Source organism: Saccopteryx leptura, chromosome 7, assembly GCF_036850995.1.
Source record: "Saccopteryx leptura isolate mSacLep1 chromosome 7, mSacLep1_pri_phased_curated, whole genome shotgun sequence".
Classification (NCBI taxonomy): Eukaryota; Metazoa; Chordata; class Mammalia; order Chiroptera; family Emballonuridae; genus Saccopteryx; species Saccopteryx leptura.
Genome location: NC_089509.1, coordinates 42811486 through 42831316, shown reverse-complemented (window position 1 = coordinate 42831316; position 19831 = coordinate 42811486). Strand labels below are relative to the sequence as shown.

Below are 19831 nucleotides of genomic sequence, written 5' to 3'. Positions count from 1 at the left end.
TGCAACTCTATGATATGACCTATATATTTATGGTTCAAGGTAAGGCATTCACACGATGACTATTGTATTGGCTGTTGTCATTTTTTTATTTGACAATCTAAGGAAAAACAGGTTAGTGCCCCTCACTAAACAGTCAGGTATTGAATGTTGCAGCATACCAGTTGAAAAATGCTGAGCCAGCAGTGGGAGATGGTGAATGATAATAGCTTTTGAGGGATGGAACACTTCTAAGCAGTGCAAACATCTTCAAAATTGTCCCTGCAATGTTCAGTTTCACTGTAGGCATAGTTTGTACAAGATATTTTGTATGGCACCTAAATAACTTGCATCTTTGTGTTCTCTATGAAATGTACAATTTTTACAAAACTCTAGAACAAAACCATTGATTATTATTCTAAATGATTGTAGGTAATTATATATGCTTTTTACACTTCTATCTTATTTCTAACAGTTACAATTTTTTCTCCTCTGGAATATTTGAGATTGGAGTTGTAGGTGACTGACATGTGGCACTTACACTCCCCTTTTTAACTATCGTTTTTTCTTCTTTTCAATTATGATTGTGTGTATTCTCCCATTTCCCAATCTTTGTTACTCAAAAAGCAGTAGATAATGGGATTTATGTAGTAAGAATCAATTTTGAAGGGGAAAAATGTTTTTGCATCATTAACTTCTTCTCCAAATGGCTTGGTAACCTCTGAATCATGACCTCTGAGAAAAATGTAGCTTAATCAACTTATAGCATTATAGGAAATAGATCCATTTTCTAATTACATATATATATATATTAGAGAAAGAGTGAGAGAAGTACAGACAGGCAGGAAGGGAAAGAGATGAGAAGCATCAATTCTTCATTGAGGCATCTTAGTTGTTCATTGATTGCTTTCTCATATGTGCCTTGACTGGAGGGCTCCAGCAGAATGAGTGACCCCTTGCTCAAGCCAGCAACCTTGGACTCAAGCCAGTGGCAATGGGGTCATGTCTATGATCAAGCCAGTGACCCCGCGCTCAAGCTGGTGAGCCTGCACTCAAGCTGGTGACCTCGGGGTTTTGAACCTGAGTCCCTTGTATCCTAGGCTGATGCTCTTTCCACTGCACCACCCCTTGGTCAGTCTCTGATAATGTATTTTTAAAAATATTGTATTCTATGATACAGACCAAAGCAATAGTTCTTAATCATATTTTTCTTGGTATTATAAGAATATGATGGGTTCTCCTCATATAAAAAATTATACACACATATACACTCATGAGATTTTATATTCAATTTAAGGCATCTTTAGAGACCATGCATACAGCCCAGGTTAAAGTAATATTTTGGATGAGGATAGAACAGAACTGCATAATTCTCTTCAGTCAGGGAGCTGACATGTGTTGAGCATTGTTTTTGTTTTTAATTTATTTTCTTTCTTACTTTAGCACCATTTATGAAGCGATGTCAGCTGTTGTAGCTGCTGTGTGTCAGCTTGGTCTTAATACATAAAATGTGCTATCAGTTCCTCTTGTTCAGGATGGAAGGCCCTTCTAGGTAGCAGCATGTCAACAGGATGAGAGACTTCAGTGATGTTGACTTCAATGATGGTGCCATCGTAGAGAGAGAGGGTCATGGCACATTCAACAGAGGCTTTAAAGGAGGAGTCTGCAGAGCATTTTATTTAATGTAAATTATTTTTTTTAACTCTTTGGAGGTAGACTGTACTTTTCAAAAATGGTGGCAATAATATTTTTAGTCTGACATGCTCTTCCAGAAACTTGCCACTGCCTTATCTGTGAAATCTATGTCTCCTTCACTTGAGCTTATAGGTCTTGCATGACTGTCTCAATGAAAAGAACGTAGCAAAAGTGATATGCATGACTTCTGGGGCTAAACTATCAAAGGCAATACATCATATCCTAGCTCACTGTTTCTCTCAAAATGTTTATTCTTGGAATTCAGCCACATGGTCGGAACTCAGAACACACGAAAATATCATGTATAGGTGTTCTAGCCAATAGCCCCAGTGAAGATCCCCGCCAACAGCCAGTGTCAACCATCAAGCATGTGAGTCAATGGACCCTCAGATGATCCAGGCTCCAGCCTGAGAGTCATACACAGGCTTTAAGTCCACCCGCTGAGGTCCCAAACACATCATGGAGCACAGACAAAATGTGAGTTCAGTCCTCAGCCCTTGAGCTGCCCCTGCTGAAGCTGGGCTGGGCAGAGACAAGCACTACCCAGAGTCTTCTTCCAATTGCAAATTTCTGAGAAAAATAAATATTATTCTTTTAGGCCATTATTCTTTTCAGTTTTAGGGTAGTTTTATGGGCAGCTACAGATACCTCGAACCTAGTTTGATTTCAGGGAATAAGGTGCAGTCAAAATTCAGCCTAATATATGTGGTAGCATCTTTAGGATCAGAGGGCAGGAAATGGAAAGCATCTTTATGAGATTGTTACTGAAATCTTAAAGGGGTCGAAAGACTAGCAGAAATCTCATGGACCTTGTAAAGGCTGTTGAGGAAGACTCAAAAGAAAGAAAATAGTACTGGAGGTTAGAGAAGAGGGAACTCTTTTTGTGTTAGTGATGGCAAGTTTAGCAACAATATCTCCTGCACTAAGGTAGAAAATAAAAAACTCACCTATTTCTGAGCTAAGAAGATTTGCAGAAAGAGGATTGAAAGTGCTTTGCTTCCTATCTGCTTCTAGCTTCCTGTAGTAAAATGTAAGGAAGGGATATGAGCTAAAGAAAGAACTGTTATATATAAAGTCTCCAAGGCTTGCTGGGTTGGAAAAGAAAACTGCTTCTCATTCCCAGCCTCTCCAGATGGCCAATGATGCTAAAATTAAGATACGGCTTCTGAGTAGAGATCAAATCCAGGGTGCTGTCAGGAAAACATGTCTAAATATAAAACCTTTTGTTAAGGCCTCATAAAGTTTTAAGATAATGCCTTATGGGCCATTTTAAACAGAGAAAATGCCCTCCAATGATCTTAAGGAGTGCTTCAGAGATTTTTCCATAAAACAATAGTATTTGTAGGAATCTTAAAATAGGTATTCTTAAAGGAGGTTCTGGTTAGAAAGAGGCTTATCTCAATGAGATTTGCATATACTGCATTTGTTTAATAGGGTGGGTTATAAATTGATTCATAAGAAACCCACAAAATGTTTAAAGGAATTTTTCTCACCTTCTACTGAAAAGGATAGAGACAGCATAAAATTAGAAGAGGTCGTTTTACTCCCTGAAGTTTTTGAGTAAGGAGCAAAGAAAACCACTCAACTGCAAAGATAACTTATGTTTTATGAAATAGAAAAAAAAAAAGTTAATGGGTTGAAAGAGTCCAAAAAGCAGAGCAAAGAGCCATGGAAAATTCCTAGGTAAGAGGACTGAGCCCTAACCAAGGAATGGTAATATGTACTTGCCTGTAGTTCAGAATTGTTATGAACCAGTGAGAGCTACATTTCATCTGTTTTTTCTTTTTTGAATGTGAATACATTTAGTTTCCCCTCTATCTATTACATCTTTGTTTTTCAGGAGTTTGTGGAATATTTGAAAAATCTTTTTAGTTTACAGATCTGCAGCTCAAAAGGAATAGCACTCAAAAGTGTTAAACCAAGGAACCACTCCCAAAGAACTTCATGATTTAGATGACAATTTCCTGGACCTCAAGCCTATGCCTCTAGAGCTTGGGAGACAGGTGATGGGGAAGAAACTAGTGTATTTTGTATGTGAAAGAAGTGTGACTTGATGTGACCTGAAAGTGGATCTTGGTAGATTTTAGTTCTGAGATCTAGTTCACAATACTTTTGGTCTCAAGTGTTCTTCCAGAATGTTGCCAGTCCTCTATTAATGGAATATATATCTCATCCCCTAAAACCTGGGGAGACCATAGTGACTACCTCAAAGAATAGAATGCTGCAAAATCGATGCCGTGTGGCTTCCAAAGCTAGAGCATAAACTGCAATAGAGCTTCCAACTAACAGCTTTCTTTTTGAATGCTTACCTTTGGAACTCATGTGTGAGGAAGCCCAAGATACAGGGAGAGGCCATGTATAGATTTTGGCTGACAGTACCAACTAAAATATCAGACAATACCAAGAAAAATTCCAAACTTGTGAGTCACTAAGCCTTTACATGATTCTGTCTCCTGCTTTCAAGCTACCCAGCTGACACTGAATGGAGCAGACAAGAGCTCTCCTTGCCAGACTTTGATTAGATTACAGAATTAAAAGCAAAATATGTATTACACCTTTTTTTTCTTTTTGAGAGAGAGTAGCAGGGAGAGTGAGAGAAACATCAAGCTGCTCCTGTATGTGCTCTGACTAGGGGATTGAGCCGGCAACCTCTGTGCTCTGGAATGACGCTCCAACCAACCAATCTAACTGGCTAGGGTTTGTATCACATTTTTAAGACACTAAATTATGACTTTTTTTTTTTAAATACAGCAATATATAACCACCAAGAATACTGTAAGATAGGTATGCTTATGTATTATTTAGATGAGGAAATATGCTGACAACCACATAGCATGTAAGGGGCAGAGCTGAACTGGGATCTGAGGTTGTCTGAATCTGCAGTTTGAGTTCTTTCCACTTCTCGATCCATTCCAGCAAGAGGCCATAGGTTGACTAGAAAGACATTGAGTTGAATTAGAAGGTCTCTAAGCTCTAGCATGAGAAGACTGAGCCTAGAAGAAGGAAGTTGAGATTTGTAAACTGCCAGATGTAGAGGCCTTTATAAAAAAAAAAAAAAAAAAAAAGGTACATTGCCTGATCTCTGGTGGCACAGCGGATAAAGTGTTGACCTGGAATGCTGAGGTCACTCACAGGTTCAAAACCCTGGACTTGCCTGGTCTAGGCACATATGGGAGTTGATACTTCCTGCTTCTTCCCTTCTCTCTCTCTCTCCCCTTTCTGAAATGAATAAATAAAACCATTTTTAAAAAGTCTATTAAAAAATAAAATAACCAAGGCACACTTTTCAGTCAAAAAACAAAATTGCAGTCAAATTTTGCAGTTATATTAACAAGCTTTGGTGTGACCTTGAGCCAGCTACCTAATTTCTCTGTGTGCCTGATTCCTCAACCAGGAAATGATGATATACTATGTCTTGAAAAGTTTAAAGATTATAATTGTTATATTAAAATAAGAGAAGCCACTGTGTTAATCTGAATATCTTAATGTAGTCCTCTGAAAATCCAGTTAGAATACAAGTGGCACACATCCATTGCTGACCTCTTATTAAAATGTCAACACTGAACTTCACAATGGTCATTTCTCTTTGAAATCCTTGTGCCACCAGCCATCTCTTCCCCTAGTTTCAGATACTCACTGCCATCAGGGCCTACAGCTCCCAGTTCCCCTACTCCTCGGAAAGGTGCTGGACGTTTCCTTCCTGCCACAAAATTTCCTGCCTTGCATTTTAACTAAAATTAATTATTTGTTTAATGAGGTCCAGGTGCAAATGGGCTTTACCTTGTGAGACCCTTGACTTTAAAACAACAGCTTATTAACTACTATGAAATCTCTAATTGATAGAATTAGTGGGAGAGACACTCTTGTTCACAGAGTTCTTGGCCTACTCTTTCTTTCCCCCCACCATAAGCAAAAAATATTCCTACTTTGTAACCTTTCTGTACCCACTTTGGAAAACATTGTACAAGGTAGGCCAAAAGTTGGATTACAGTTGTTCATGTGGAAAATAATACAATAATTAATAAGTAATAATATAAGAATAAGCCTCATTTTGCATACTCACAACTGTAAACCACTTTTGCCCCACCCTGTAAATCCCAACAGGGCCCAACAGAAATGCCTTGAGAGAGAACTAAGGTTGCTAGCAAAATGCAAATTGAATTCATTTTAAAATTATGACCTTTTTCTCCATTTCTTACTGTCCTCAAATAGTGGGCAGTTGGGTGAGGAAGAAGAAAACCATTTATTGACTACTTTAAGATAGCCAGTGCTCGGTGTAGCTCTCATTTAATGTCATCACCTGCTTGTGTTTAACTGTTGGGATTAGCCAAACTTCAGTTTATTTTAAATATACTCACTAGTAGTGATTGTTTGCATTTAGTCAGAGAGAGAGAGAGGAAAAGAGAGAAAGAGGGAGAAAGAGAAAAGGGTAATTATGTTGTTCTTTTGACTGTGGCAAAAACTTCATTTCATTTAGTTTGACACCAAGGCATGTCTCTGTGCTGTGCAGTGGAGGCTCAAAAGTAGAAAGTACAGAGAATAAAGTGTATAACTGTAAGGCATTTTGAACAAGCATGTGATTCACTCTTTAGAAAATCATTATAGCTCAGGGGAGATCATTATAGCTCAGGATAAAAAGGGAGATGAAAAAAGGGAATTGGAGTAGATAGAACTTATATTACAACCATTTGTATCCATTTATATGCTCCCCCAAATACATTAAATAAAACTTAAAATGCATTATAATTTAGTAAATATATAAAAGTATTTTGTACTAAACAATAATGAACAGCCCTCATTTAAACTTCTGTCTCTCTTTGTAGTCAATGTAAATTTGTCCATTTCATTACATTCTTTTTGAATTTATTAATTTGAATTTTCATTTTGTTTAAGTGCTCTGTCTTATAATAATTAAACTTACAATTTTATCATGGTAGCCTTCCAGATTGATAGCTTCAATCTGGTCTCCTTTGAACACTAATTCTTATGCACAGGGTCATGTCTCTATTAATGTCACCTGTGGTGCCAATACCCCTTCCAGGCTCAAAGTTCCATGTCTGGCTGTGTTCAGAATTTTCTGGGGAGCTTTTGAAAATTATAGATTTCTAAAGCCTGTTCAGAGCTATTGCATCAGAAAGCCTTTCATACCTGTCCCTTCCTTTTCTTTCTCATTACTACCACCAAAGCCCAAATCTCTACTTGCTGGGTTGTTGCAACAATGCATTCATTGGTGTCTCTAACTAGTCTCTTGTCTCCTTAAGAATGCCTTTGTCGGATTAATCTTTCTAAAATAGTACATCACACAAGTTGTTTCAATGTTTAATAACTGTTAATGGATCTTATTGCTCTCAGGAAACAATCAATCATATTTAGTCTGACATTCTAGGAGTCTATGATTAATCCTCTACATACTTGCTCAACATACTTCAGTCCTTGTTTGACTTGACTATTCACTAGCAAATAATTCTTATGCAGTGGCAGATTGAGGTCAGTTGTGGGCCTGAGCACAGAAGACAATATTGGGTCACTTACATTAGAAAAAAGTGTAAACTTGGGGTTTTGCGGGGCCCTTCAGTAATTGGGGCTGAGGGCGTGTGCCCAGCGCACACACCAGTTAAATCCGCCTCTGGTCTTATGAATATTTCTGTTTTAGTTTGGGCTGCTATCACAAAACACCACGGGCTAAGTGACTTAAAAAACAAATGTATTTCCATAGCCTTGGGTGCTGAGAAGTCCAAGATTAAAGTGCTGGCAGATTCAGTGCCTGGCGAGCACCCTCTTTCTGGTTTGCAGAGACAACCTTCTTGCTGTATCTTCACAAGGCAGTGAGGAAGTTCTGGTCTCCTCTCCTCTTCTTATAAGGGCACTAATACCATCATCGGGGCTCTACTCTCATGATGTCATCTAGATCCAACTATCTTACAAAGGCCCTACATCTTAGGGTTTTACATATGACTTTGAGAGAGACACAAACATTTGTCCATGACACCTTCCTTCTTGGCATTCTTCCTATGATTTCTTTAAAATCATAAACTTTTTTTTAACTTTATAATGAAATTATTTCTAACTTCCAAAAAAGTTGCTAGTATAAACAATTCCTGATTATCTTTCACTCAGATTCCTTATGTTAACCTTTCTTCTTTTTTAAGTGAGAGGAGGGGAGATAGTGAGACTCCCACATGTGCCCCAACCAGGATCCACCCGGTTACCTCCATCTAGGGCTGATGCTCAAATCAACTAAGCTATCCTCAGCACCCGGATCGACACTCAGACCAACTGAACTACTGGCTGCGAGAGGAGAAGAGAGAACAAAAGGGGAGAGGAAGTGGGAAAGGCAAGAGAAGCAGGTAATCGCTTCTCCTATGTGCCCTGACCAGGGATCAAACCAGGGACATCTGCACACTGGGCCCACACTCTGTACACTGAGACAACCGGTCAGTGTCCTTATGTTAACCTTTTATGAGATTTTCTATATCATTCTCTCTCATTCTCTGCCATATATATATACATATATATATACATATATATATTCATTTTATTTATTTATATTTATATATAGTTATATATATGTGACAATGATGATGCTTCAGTATATTCTAAACACAAGGATACTCTCTTCGATAACCTCAGTATAATATTCAAAATAAGAAATTAACAGATACAATACTATCCTCTAATCCACAGAAAATAAAAAGAAAAAGCAATAAATGGAAGAAAGTATTGGCAAAATGTGTATTTGCAAGCCTTTGCATTAAGGATATACCAATAACTTTTATAATTCAATTATAAAAAGCTAAATGCTCTTCTCCCCACTGAGCCACAGACTGAATACCTCACAAATAAGGTTGTCAAATGGTCAATAAGCATATGAGAAGGTACTCAATGTTAAAAATACAAGTTATGCCTGATCTATGAAGGTGCAATGGATAAAGCATTGACCTGGAATGCTGAGGTTGCTGGTTCAAAATCCTGGACTTACCTGGTCAAGGCACATAGGAAAAGCAACTACTAGGAGTTGATGCTTCTTGCCCCCCCCCACCTTTTCTCTCTCTATATTCCCTCTTTATTTATCAATAAATAAAATCCTTAAAAAATAAAATAAAAATACAAGTTAAAATCACTAGATAATATTACACACTCAGTAAAATGCCTAAAAATATAAAACTATGTAACAACATTGAATGTTACAAAAATATGGAGAAATTAGAGCTATCATGCTTAAGGATTATAAAAATCATTCAATCATTTTGAAAAATGTTGGCAATTTCTTACAAATATAAACATAGATTTTCCCCTATAATTCATGAATTCCATTCCTCTTTACTTATCTAAGAAAGATGAAAACTATGTCCATAAAACGATTGTATAAAAATACTCATAACATCTTTATGTATAAAATTTAGTGACTGGAAACCACCCAATGCCTACTAACAGACAAAGAGATCAATTGTAGTATTTTCATACAATGGAATAACTCACAATAAAAGTAGACATACTACAGGCACAATTAAATGATAAATCTCACAGATATGATGTTGAGAGCAAAATGCAGACACAAAAGAACAAAAACTATGCAATTCAATTTGTAGAAGTTCAAAATAGGCAAAAGTATACTATGGTATATCAGCATAGTGTTTGCCTTGGTAAAGAGTGTACTGACTGCAAAGGGTCACAAGAAAACATTCTGACATAATGGGAATGTTCTAAACTAGACTAAAATGAGGGACTTCCAGGTATATACATTTTCCAAAGTTACTTGGCTCATGTGTATTTCACTGCATGAATTATACCTTAATAAGACATATAATTCAAAAGTTGTGGGTGGAACCCAGGCCCACTAGCAGTGGAGCTACTAACATCTCTAGATGGGAAGCCTTGGGTGGAAACAGAAATTTCCAAAATTTTAAAGTAGAGTGAGTCCTCTACAGCAGGCCAGTGAGCTGACTTTAATGGCAGACACACACAAGCTTTGGTGAATTTGTAGGGATGGAGCCAGTGAAATGAATAACCAGAATTTAATTATCCTCTATCCCTTCTATTTCATGCCAGGGCTCTCCATTGGGTGAACCACTAAAAAGCCAGAGGGCAAAGGAGTTTTGTCTACATAGTCCTTATTGGTCAGCTTCCTAGGGTATATAGGGTAGGAAGAGAAGAAAGGAGATTGGGTCTTAGGGGAAAACAGAAGCTATTGGACATACAGTTTATTTTTACAAAGTTTTAAGAGACATCATTTACTTGTATAATGGTGACTTGACCAAGAGATTCTATAGACTGAGAGAGTCCTAAAAGGGTTGGGGGTATATGAAACAGAATTAAAGATGTTTAGTAGTAAAAGTGAATATATGATAAGATGAGGGATAGTGTGATTGTGGTAGGATCAATGGAATGTAAGGCTTAATGGAATCAAAAGATTATTGGAGTTGGAGTACTAGTAAGGGTTTTTGCAAATGAGATTATAGAGGGATTTCAGTTCATGGTAATGAAAGGTCCAGTACATGTCCATGGGAATCAGTGGCTAAGGTAACATAGAATACAAAATAATTGAAGAAGAAGAAATCAAGTAACCAAGCAACCAGAAAAATGGAAGGATTATCTGTATATATTCAATATATTGAGATCATCAAGAATTATTGGAGGATACAGAGAGTGACAGAGAGCTCAGAGATAAAAGTGCCAAAAAAATAAAAAATAAAAGAGAGAGAGAGAGAAATAATGAGGAGAATGGCCACAGATGACCACATGAAGGCGGAGAAGTGGGTGGTATAGTCTGTCAACTTGAGTCATCCTTGATACGTCTCTCCATTCCTTGGATCAACCAATCATTAAGTCCTGTCAATCTATTGCTTCTTTCAATATTAACATCACTCCAATCACCCTGTTTCAAAGCATGTGTTTTCTGTTTCAAAGTGGTTGTTTTCTCTCTCTTTCAAAGCGTTTGTTTTCTAATTGGTCTTCTAGTAGTTCCTCTCGCCAGTCTGCTTTCTTTGCTGCAGACACAGTGAACTTTTCTTAGTAAATACGATCATGTCATTCCATCCCTCTTATCTTCCTCTAATTCAGCATTTATTTTTTTATTTTTATTTTTTTTTTTAGTTTGTCTCCACTGCTCTTAAGATTAGGAACAAAATACTTCAGGCTTAAAAGGACCCAGGTGATCTGTCCTCAGGTCTGCATGTCTAGTCTTATTAGCAATATATTCCCCCCATCACCACTCTATGCACTAATCACACCTAATTTTCTATCCTATCCTCCTTCAGGGTCTTTGCAAATGTTGCTTGCTTTGCCTGGGATGTACCCTTCTTTACCTCCATGTGTTTCATCAGGTTAATTAGTAGTCATCTGTTGAAGCTCAGTTCAAATATCACCTGCCTAAGGAGACCGTTCCTACATTTCCAAGACTGAGTCTATGCTAGCTAGACTTTTTATATATGGAACAGTATGAGTGCTTCTTAAGGGAGACAGTCAAAGGATGATTTCATAGGGGAGATATTTAAAATGTATGTTGGCTTCTCCTTTGTCTAGAGTTATGCTTAGCTAGTTACTGAGAAGAGACTAATTCAAATAAATAAAATAATACTCTTAAGGAAGTCACAAATGAAAGCTGGTTTAATGGCATGATTTCAGTACAAAAGTCCAGTGAAGAACTGTTTTAGGATAAGTGTATAACTTTAACTGGAACTCCCTTGGATGCAGCCTTTATACCCCAGTGATTCTGATTCCATTTTGAAAAATAAGCAGTGCATTTTGAAACTACATGTTTTTCTTCCATGTGAAACACGTTCCACTGGATGTAAACCAGCAGGGGTGCTTCAGTGTAGGAAAAGCGCAGTGCCTCCAAGTAGCGACACCTTGTGGGAGCAAAAAACACCAACGACAGTGGACCAGTTTAGAGCTTTGAAAAGATAACAATTCTTTTGATGTTTGCACAACTTTATAAATTACCTTTAAAAAGGTATTGAATTGTACACTTACAGCGAGTGATTTTATGGTTTTATTTATACCTCAATAATTATCAATTATATCAGTTCTTACTCCTAGTCTTCATACAATTATATCAAAACCTCTGGGATTAGGGTTAGTGCTAGGGTTAGGGAGTATCCAGGATACATTTTGATATGAAAAAAAGCAAAGTGCCAAAATATGTCTACAGCATGGTGCTCTTCAAGTAAAAAAAGGAAATAAAATATGGATATATCTATTTATGCAAAAAGTTAAATTAGGCATTATTGTGATTGATTATACACAGAAGTGGGTGAGAATGGGGTGGAAAAGAACAGGGAGTGAGAATGGGTAGACAGTATGATTGGGGACACTTTTCTAAGTATACTCTCTTGTACAGTTCTTAGTTTTATTTATTATTTATTTATTTTTTGTATTTTTCTGAAGTTGGAAACAGGGAGGCAGTCAGACAGACTCCCGCATGCGCCCAACCAGGATCCACCTGGCATGCCCACCAGGGGGCGATGCTCTGCCCATCTAGGGTGTTGCTCTGTTGCAACCAGGGCCATTCTAGCACCTGAGGCAGAGGCCATGGAGCCATCCTCAGCGCCTGGGCCAACTTTGCTCCAATGGAGCCTTGGCTACAGGAGGGGAAGAGAGAGACAGAGAGGAAGGAGAGGGGGAGGGGTGTAGAAGCAGATGGGCTCTTTTCCTGTGTGCCCTGGCCAGGAATCGAACCCAGGACTCCTGCACACCAGGCCGATGCTCTACCACTGAGCCAATCAGCCAGGGTCAGTTCTTAGTTTTAGAACCAGGTTCTAAACTACTTCAGATATTAAAAAATATTAACCAGGATGTATAGAAATCCAAACAGAATAAAAATGTTAACCAAGGAATCTTGGTTATCTTTACTAAAAATGAATATTACAACCATAACAAATGAGATAAAAAAGAAAGTAAAAAACCTAAACAATATTGGAAAACAGCATTTTGAACATATTCTACATGGCCAAAAAATAATAATAAGAAGAACTTCACACAAATATCACAGCTTTTTGGAGTAAGTTTGTTTTTCATAGAAATATGTATTAATAATACTGCAAGTATTTTATGTATATTGTAAATTCTAGTAAATAAGTAACTAAATTGCATATAATAAGATCCAATTTACCACTGTCAGGAAGGAGGGAGGCTAAAATAAACTGTATGGATTTGAATGAAAAGTATTAGTTTTAATTACTTGAATCAAGGAAAGGAAATCTGTATATAGTACCCAGAGGAGTACCTATCTATCTACCCATATATCTGTATACATGCACATCTGTATCTACATACATATATATATATATATATATATATATATATATACAGAAGTACATGTATTTGTGTATGTATACATGTATATTATATATATATATATATTATATATAATAATTCCTCACTCTGTTCATCTAGAGAGCCTAGAAGCATTGACACCCCAGAAATAATGAAGATACCCAATACCTGGAACAAAGTTTCTAAATACCATTCTTTTAGTACAGCGGCTAAATCCAGGTCTGGGAGCAAAAAGTACAATATAAGCTTGGATCATCTTATGGTACCAGAAAGAAAATGTTCAATAAACAATGGAAGCATAGTGAAAAGATTAGGCACTTTTCACTAAAGACACAAAAGAACAAAACTATGCAATTCAATTTGTAGAAGTTCAAATAGCCAAACTGGAACAATTTGAGCAAAAAATAAACAATGATAATATTGGATTATAACCCATAGAATAAAGAAAATACCTGTGAGTCAATACTGAGAAAAACAGATAATTGACTAAATAAATAAATAAATAAATAAAGGAGAAAAGACAGGTCTCCCTTACAGTAGAAACCCAATGAGTAAATATAAAAAGAATAGTTGATATATAAAATCACCATTTAGCAAATACCACCATACTCATTGTTTTAGGAAAGATTCAATGGATGCTAAAATTAGTGGGCAAAAATACAATTAAAAACAAGGCATTTGTATAATCTCAGAATATTTCACCACAAGATACTAATTTCAAAAAGAAAGTAGTATCTTTATACTGGAGAAACTTGGCAGACACTAACTTAACCAAGTGATCAATAATGTAATAACTAAAGTTATCAATAATGTACCACATTGATATCATGAACTTCCAGATAAAATACACCAAGTAGAGCATGATATCCTTCCTGTGGTTTTCTTGCCAAAAGTATATAACTTCCATTTAATCATGGTGAAACATCAGACAAACCCTAAATGAAGAACAGTCTATGAAACAACCGACCAGTACTCTTCAGAAGTGTCAAGGTCATGAAAGACAAAGAAAAAGTAAGATTGGGAAGTCATCCAGATTGGAGGGAACTGAGGAGACACGAAGACCAAATGGCATGTGGGATCTTGGATTATGTCCTGTTTGGGGTTGGGGGAGCCCCCTGGAAAGCCGGGCTGGACTTTTTTTTTTTTTTTTTATCACAATAGGTGATAGCTTGAGTAAGAAAAGAGATGCGGCCACATGACTAATGAAGGCAGTGCTGCAAGTCACCGAGTTTAAGAATGCTCTTGTACCACCATAGAGCTCTCCAATATATTGATAGCATTTATCAAATTATCATCCTAGGTCTGTCTCACCGACTAGACTGTAAGCTCCATGAACAGGCAGATAGGTGTCACCCCTATCTCAGTCACCACTCGGTCCCAGTGCTCAACACATTGCCTTACACGTAGTGTGTGTTCAAAAATGTGCTGAAAAACATAACCTTAATCTTCTTATGTTGGTCAAGCCCATGCAAGCATATTTTGTCTGTCACTTTTGCTTCTAGTAGAACCACTTTTGCTGGTTAGAAGGCTCTGTCCACAGGTGACTGATTGCCTTATCCCTTTAATTCATGCCTCGCCCTCCTTCAGGCTCACTGCAAGCCCCTTCTTTTAGTAAAAAGCACATTGGATTTTAGAGACTGGATATAGGGACTCAGGTCTCAGATCTCCACCTTCATCCCACAGCCCACCTCAGGTCTCTCCTCCTCTCCGGCTCAATTACTTCAACAGTAAAGACAGGCCTTTAATTTTTGAGTAATGGCTTTTAAATTGTTATAATCTATTTTGTTGTGGTTATTAATGTGTAGATTGCTTGTTTGCTTAATTTTTAAGGTGCCTTTTCTTTAAAAGGAAATCTGGCCCAGGTTGGTTGACCAGTAGATAGAGCATCGGCCTGCCATGCAGACGTCCTGGTTCCATCCCCGGTCAAGGCACACATGAAAAGCGATCATCTGCTTTTCTCCCCCTCCCTCTTCCCTCTCCCCTTCTCTCTCTTCACCTCTCACAGCCAGTGGCTTGGTTGGTCTGAGCATCGGCCCTGGGCACTGAGGATAGCTTGGTTGAATGATGCATCGGCCGCAGACAGGGGTTGCCGGGTGGATCCCGGTCAGGGTACATGCAGGAGACTGTCTCTCTATCTCCCCTCCTCTCACTGAAATGAAATGAAATGAAATGATGAAATGAAAGGAAATCTGTATATAGTAACCAGAGGAGTACCTAAATAATACAGGTAAAAATGAAGTTGCTCTCATCTTTTGGGGGAGAAATGAAGGCAGGGGAATAGGTTGGGAGGTCATACAGAGCCTGACCAACCAGCTGTTCTTCACCCAGACGCCAGCCAACTCTGGAAGCTGGAAGCCTTTGAGGTATCAATGACAAACTTCTTTTTTTTTTTTTTTTTTTTTTTACAGTGACAGAGAGAGTCAGAGAGAGGGATAGATAGGGACAGACAGACCGTAAAGCAGAGAGATGAGAAGCATCAATCATCATTTTTTCATTGCATCACCGTCACCTTAGTTGTTCATTGATTGCTTTTGCTTTCTCATATGTGCCTTGACCGCGGGCCTTCAGCAGACTTAGCAACCCCTTGCTCGAGCCAGCGACCTTGGGTCCAAGCTGGTGAGCTTTGCTCAAATAAATGAGCCTGTGCTCAAGCTGGTGACCTTGAGGTCTCGAACCTGGGTCTTCTGCATCTCAGTCCGACGCTCTATCCACTGTGCCACCGCTTGGTCAGGCATTGATGACAAATTTCTTGTCCACAGTTTGAAAACTTTAAAAGATTGCTACAATTTTTCTGTCACTTTCAAAAAACACTGGACAGTTCCCCCTGTGAACTGTGGCATTTATCCTTGCTCCCTTCCAGTTTGCATTTACCAGGCTACCGTATGGACTAGAAGGAATGGGCTATATCTTTTTAGATCCAAGACTTGATATAAAACCTTCATGTAATATCCACCTGGTGAAAGTTTCTTAATGATGATCACTGGGGTGGGATCTCTGGAAACTTCCTGGAGGAGGTGCCCCCTGAGTTAGCCCTGGGGAGGGAGAGAAGATTTTAATGACCAGGCATTGGGTCATTAACCTTATCAGTGGGGGCTGTGCAGTGATGACAGACCAAGGAGGCCATGCAACAGGACAGAGAGAGCTAGTAGGTGTGGGATGGGCCGGGGTAGGGACCTGAGACAGGGCGTGTGAGTGCCAGCTGTTACCTGGGATTGTCTAAAACTAGAAACAGAAATTCTAATGCCATAATACGCTAATTCTCTAGTGTAGCCTCCTCAGTAAGATAGTCCAGGAAGATCATTGGAATTGGCTAGTGTCCAGGTATCTTCAAGATCTTCCAAACAAAATGTAAGTGGCTTCAAAAGCCAGACTTTCCCTGACATTTCCCAGGCTGTGTACCACAGCCTTTATTCGCAGCCAAAGCCTGCACTTTTTTTCAGATCCAGGTGAGAAAATGATTGCTGTAAAGACAGAGCACTCCACCAGCAGCTGCACTGTTGGCTGGCTGTTAGTGGGAGCACCCTGCCCTCTGCTGGATTTGGCCGAAAATGTGAACTTGCATTGCCTGCTGATGAATTAATGAAGGTGGAAACGTTTGGGTTTTACCTGAAGATAAATATTTGCTTGCGTGTTGATCAGGTCTAATTCATCAGGTAATGTATCCACTAAATGACATGTGGATTCTTAGGGGGGTTTCCAGTATTAAGGAAAAAAGTATTGTGTATCATACAGATACTTATTGCTGAGTAAACAAGGGTGCAAAATATACAGTGCCAGCATTTTTAAAAGATACAAAGAATCAAACTGCATCATTAATCATTTTTAAAATGTTCACATACTATAATGTGATAGAAAAAACACAGTGAGTACACACAAGAAATTCACAGAAAAGTGCAGAGCAACATTGTTCCATTATTGACTTTATGAAATTTATTTCAGGTAAATCTAGGAAATGGATATCAATATTTCAAATTTAGAAAATGAAAGGAACCTTTTTAAACATATTTAAAGAAAGCAGGATACCCTTAAAATAACTGTTGTAAGAGGCTGTATAAACAGAACAACTTTTTTACTGGGTAGTAATTATCTTCCACTACCTACCATTATGTTCTGTACAATCTATAAGAACATCAATATTTTTCACTTTCAAAAAGATGCAAAAACAAATTCAAAGGATAATCCTTCACAGCAATCCAGTCCCTCCCTCCCTCCGTCTCCTTTGCTCTGGTTCCTTCCCTTAGCCCTCTCTTCTGTTCTCCTCTTGTTTGATCCGAACCCAGAAATAAGCAGTTTCAGTTCGCAGTGTCATTGTTGTCATGGGCAACTGTTTCTTGTCTCCTTTTGCTAGTCAATAAGTCTGCTGTTTTCAGTGCTGTTATTATAATTGGAGTAGAATATGATTCTAGCTCTTGAGTTATTGGCCATCTGAATGGTGAAAAGCTGAATGACAATGGTGTTGATATTAGTGTAGTAGCTCTTTAATAAAAAAACAGGTGTTTTTAAATTAATAATCTGTTTAATTGCTTTTACTCCCATCCTTGGCAGCTCTGCTTAATGAAGGGGTTTTAAACACCCTGTCTGTTCTTTCAGCTGCAGAGTAAACCCCAGTGTGATCTGTCACCTGGCTAGCCTCAGTTAAGTGCTATATTGATGTTTTGTAGAAAATTCAACTTCAGCAAAGATTTGAAACTAGTAGCTGAAGACACAAAGGCATATGTTGTGATCTTTGTACATTAGATATTCAGGCTTTAGTTAGATACAGGTGGAATTTAGTCGGTTCGTATCCATTTGGCAGAACCGATACCTAATTTTTTTGTTGAGTTCAGCAAATCGGTTGTTAAAATGGCACTTGTAATCACGGTTCTCTCTAAGGTGATGCCTGGGCAGCCACCCAATGCGGAAATCACAAATTTACATTCCTTACTCTGTGATATTCTGTTCAGTCAGGGTGTGTTTGTTAAGAAGGGAAGTTGGGCTTTAGGTAGTAATTGTAATTGTAATTGTAATTCCCTACGGCTTTTAAAATATGTATGAATTTCTGAGGGAAAACTGTAGTAGCCTCTATGTTCAGTCCAAACTGGATGGGTTAGTGACTCTCAGAACAGACTAGAATCCTTATCTAGCATCTTTAAAACATAGTAGCTTTGGCCCTGGCCGGTTGGCTCAGCGGTAGAGCATCAGCCTGGCGTGCGGGGGACCCGGGTTTGATTCCCGGCCAGGGCACATAGGAGAAGCACCCATTTGCTTCTCCACCCCCCACCCTCCTTCCTCTCTGTCTCTCTCTTCCTCTCCCGCAGCCAAGGCTCCATTGGAGCAAAGATGGCCCGGGCGCTGGGGATGGCTCCTTGGCCTCTGCCCCAGGCGCTAGAGTGGCTCTGGTCGCAGCAGAGCGACCCCCTGAAGGGGCAGAGCATCGCCCCCTGGTGGGCAGAGCATCGCCCCTGGTGGGCGTGCCGGGTGGATCCCGGTCGGGCGCATGCAGGTGTCTGTCTGACTGTCTCTCCCCGTTTCTAGCTTCAGAAAAATACAAAAACAAAACAAAACAAAACAACAAAAAAAACATAGTAGCTTAAATCCTGCTTGATTCATCAGAAAGTCATACATTTTTAAAAAGCAGTCACCATCTTGGTTTAGTTAGTTGTAAATAACTTGAAAATATCTGGAGCCCATTGCCGAAGGAGAGGATGTAGAAATGGCATGTCATCTTTTACATCTGACCTGACATTTTGCCACAGAAAATAAAAGAGGTCAGAAAAAAACCCCATGGATAAAGGCTTTCTACTTCACCAAACATATTTGCTCACCTGATTATTTTTTTAAAGCCAAATTATTTATATAAACTGCTCAGCATGTTATTTTTTTTATCTTAGCCTTCCTTGTCCACTTCTAATAATTCCACAAACATTTCAAGAGACAGGCTTGCTGGTGATAAAGCTTTGTTTATAGCATCTGAAAAGAAAACACTTTCAATTGATGATATTCTCCAATTCCTGTCATTATAATGAGAATTACAGGTACCATAATTAAAAAATATTTTCTTTTGTGAGTTTGCTCAGTACTTAAAACATTATGGACATTCTGAATAATGGAGCACATTCCTGTAAACAATTTGGGCCAAAATAAAGTGTAAATGAATGTATATAGTAAGTAGTGTAGCCAAGTGCTTAGTGGCCAGACTGGGCGAGCAAGAGGGCATGGACTAGTGTGAGAGCCTGTAGGAGCACAGGCCTTTCTGTGTACTCGCTTGTCTACCTCCAGTGTCCAGCACAGAGTAGGTGCTCAGATATCTGAGGAATTACAAAACAATGAATAGACTTTCTTCCCTAGTGACTTTGCTTGCAGTGCCCATTTGAAGAGCATAATAAAGTAATAATTGCTCTATAACTACTTGGTCTTATGAGTTAATGTTTGTAAAGTGTTTTGAACTTCTTGAGAAAAAGAATGATGTTTTTGTTGGCACAGTATCATGTTTGCAGTGGCACAAGAATTACTCCTCCTCTTCTTCCTCCAGCTGCCCGTACTGTGCCCTCCCCCAGCGTCACGCTGGCCAGGACCTCCCGAAGGGCAGCCACACTGCACTCTCTGCCTTCTCCCAGCCACTCCAGCCCGGCAGGACAGGTAAGGACAAAGTACCCGTCAGACAGATTTCTCTAAGGCCTCTCAAGAGACGCTGGGGAAGTGAGACTTAGGTCAAGCTTAATGACTCTTAGAGGGATTGGTGTGTAGAGGAATGCAAGTTCTTGGCCAGGCCTGCAAGAAACTATTGGGACAGACAGGCTGATCCATGAGCACATACCAAACTGAACCCTGAGAGAGAGGTGGAGGGAGTTCTATAGGGGGACCTGGAGGAGGTGCCAACACAGCTGCTTTGCAAAGTGTCTATGGT

The 19831-nt window shown here is 38.8% G+C and overlaps 2 protein-coding genes across 3 annotated transcripts in view; both read left to right on the top strand.

Annotated features, from left to right (window-relative positions):
• Positions 1–4341, top strand: part of ACVR1C (activin A receptor type 1C) — a 102552-nt gene extending 98211 nt beyond the window's left edge. The window contains exon 9 of the mRNA XM_066345362.1: positions 4254–4341. Coding sequence (XP_066201459.1) covers positions 4254–4265 — 12 coding nt within the window. The 3' untranslated portion in view covers positions 4266–4341. The remainder of the gene's footprint in view (positions 1–4253) is intronic.
• A 14953-nt stretch (positions 4342–19294) lies between these two features.
• CYTIP (cytohesin 1 interacting protein) overlaps positions 19295–19831 on the top strand; it is a 129708-nt gene continuing 129171 nt past the window's right edge. Inside the window, exons 1-2 of one of the 2 annotated variants that reach the window (XM_066345912.1) lie at positions 19295–19311; positions 19457–19563. The gene's annotated coding sequence lies outside the window, so the exon portion shown is untranslated. Of the gene's footprint in view, positions 19312–19456; positions 19564–19831 lie in introns of those variants that run through there. The other variant, XM_066345915.1, reaches the window with a different exon arrangement.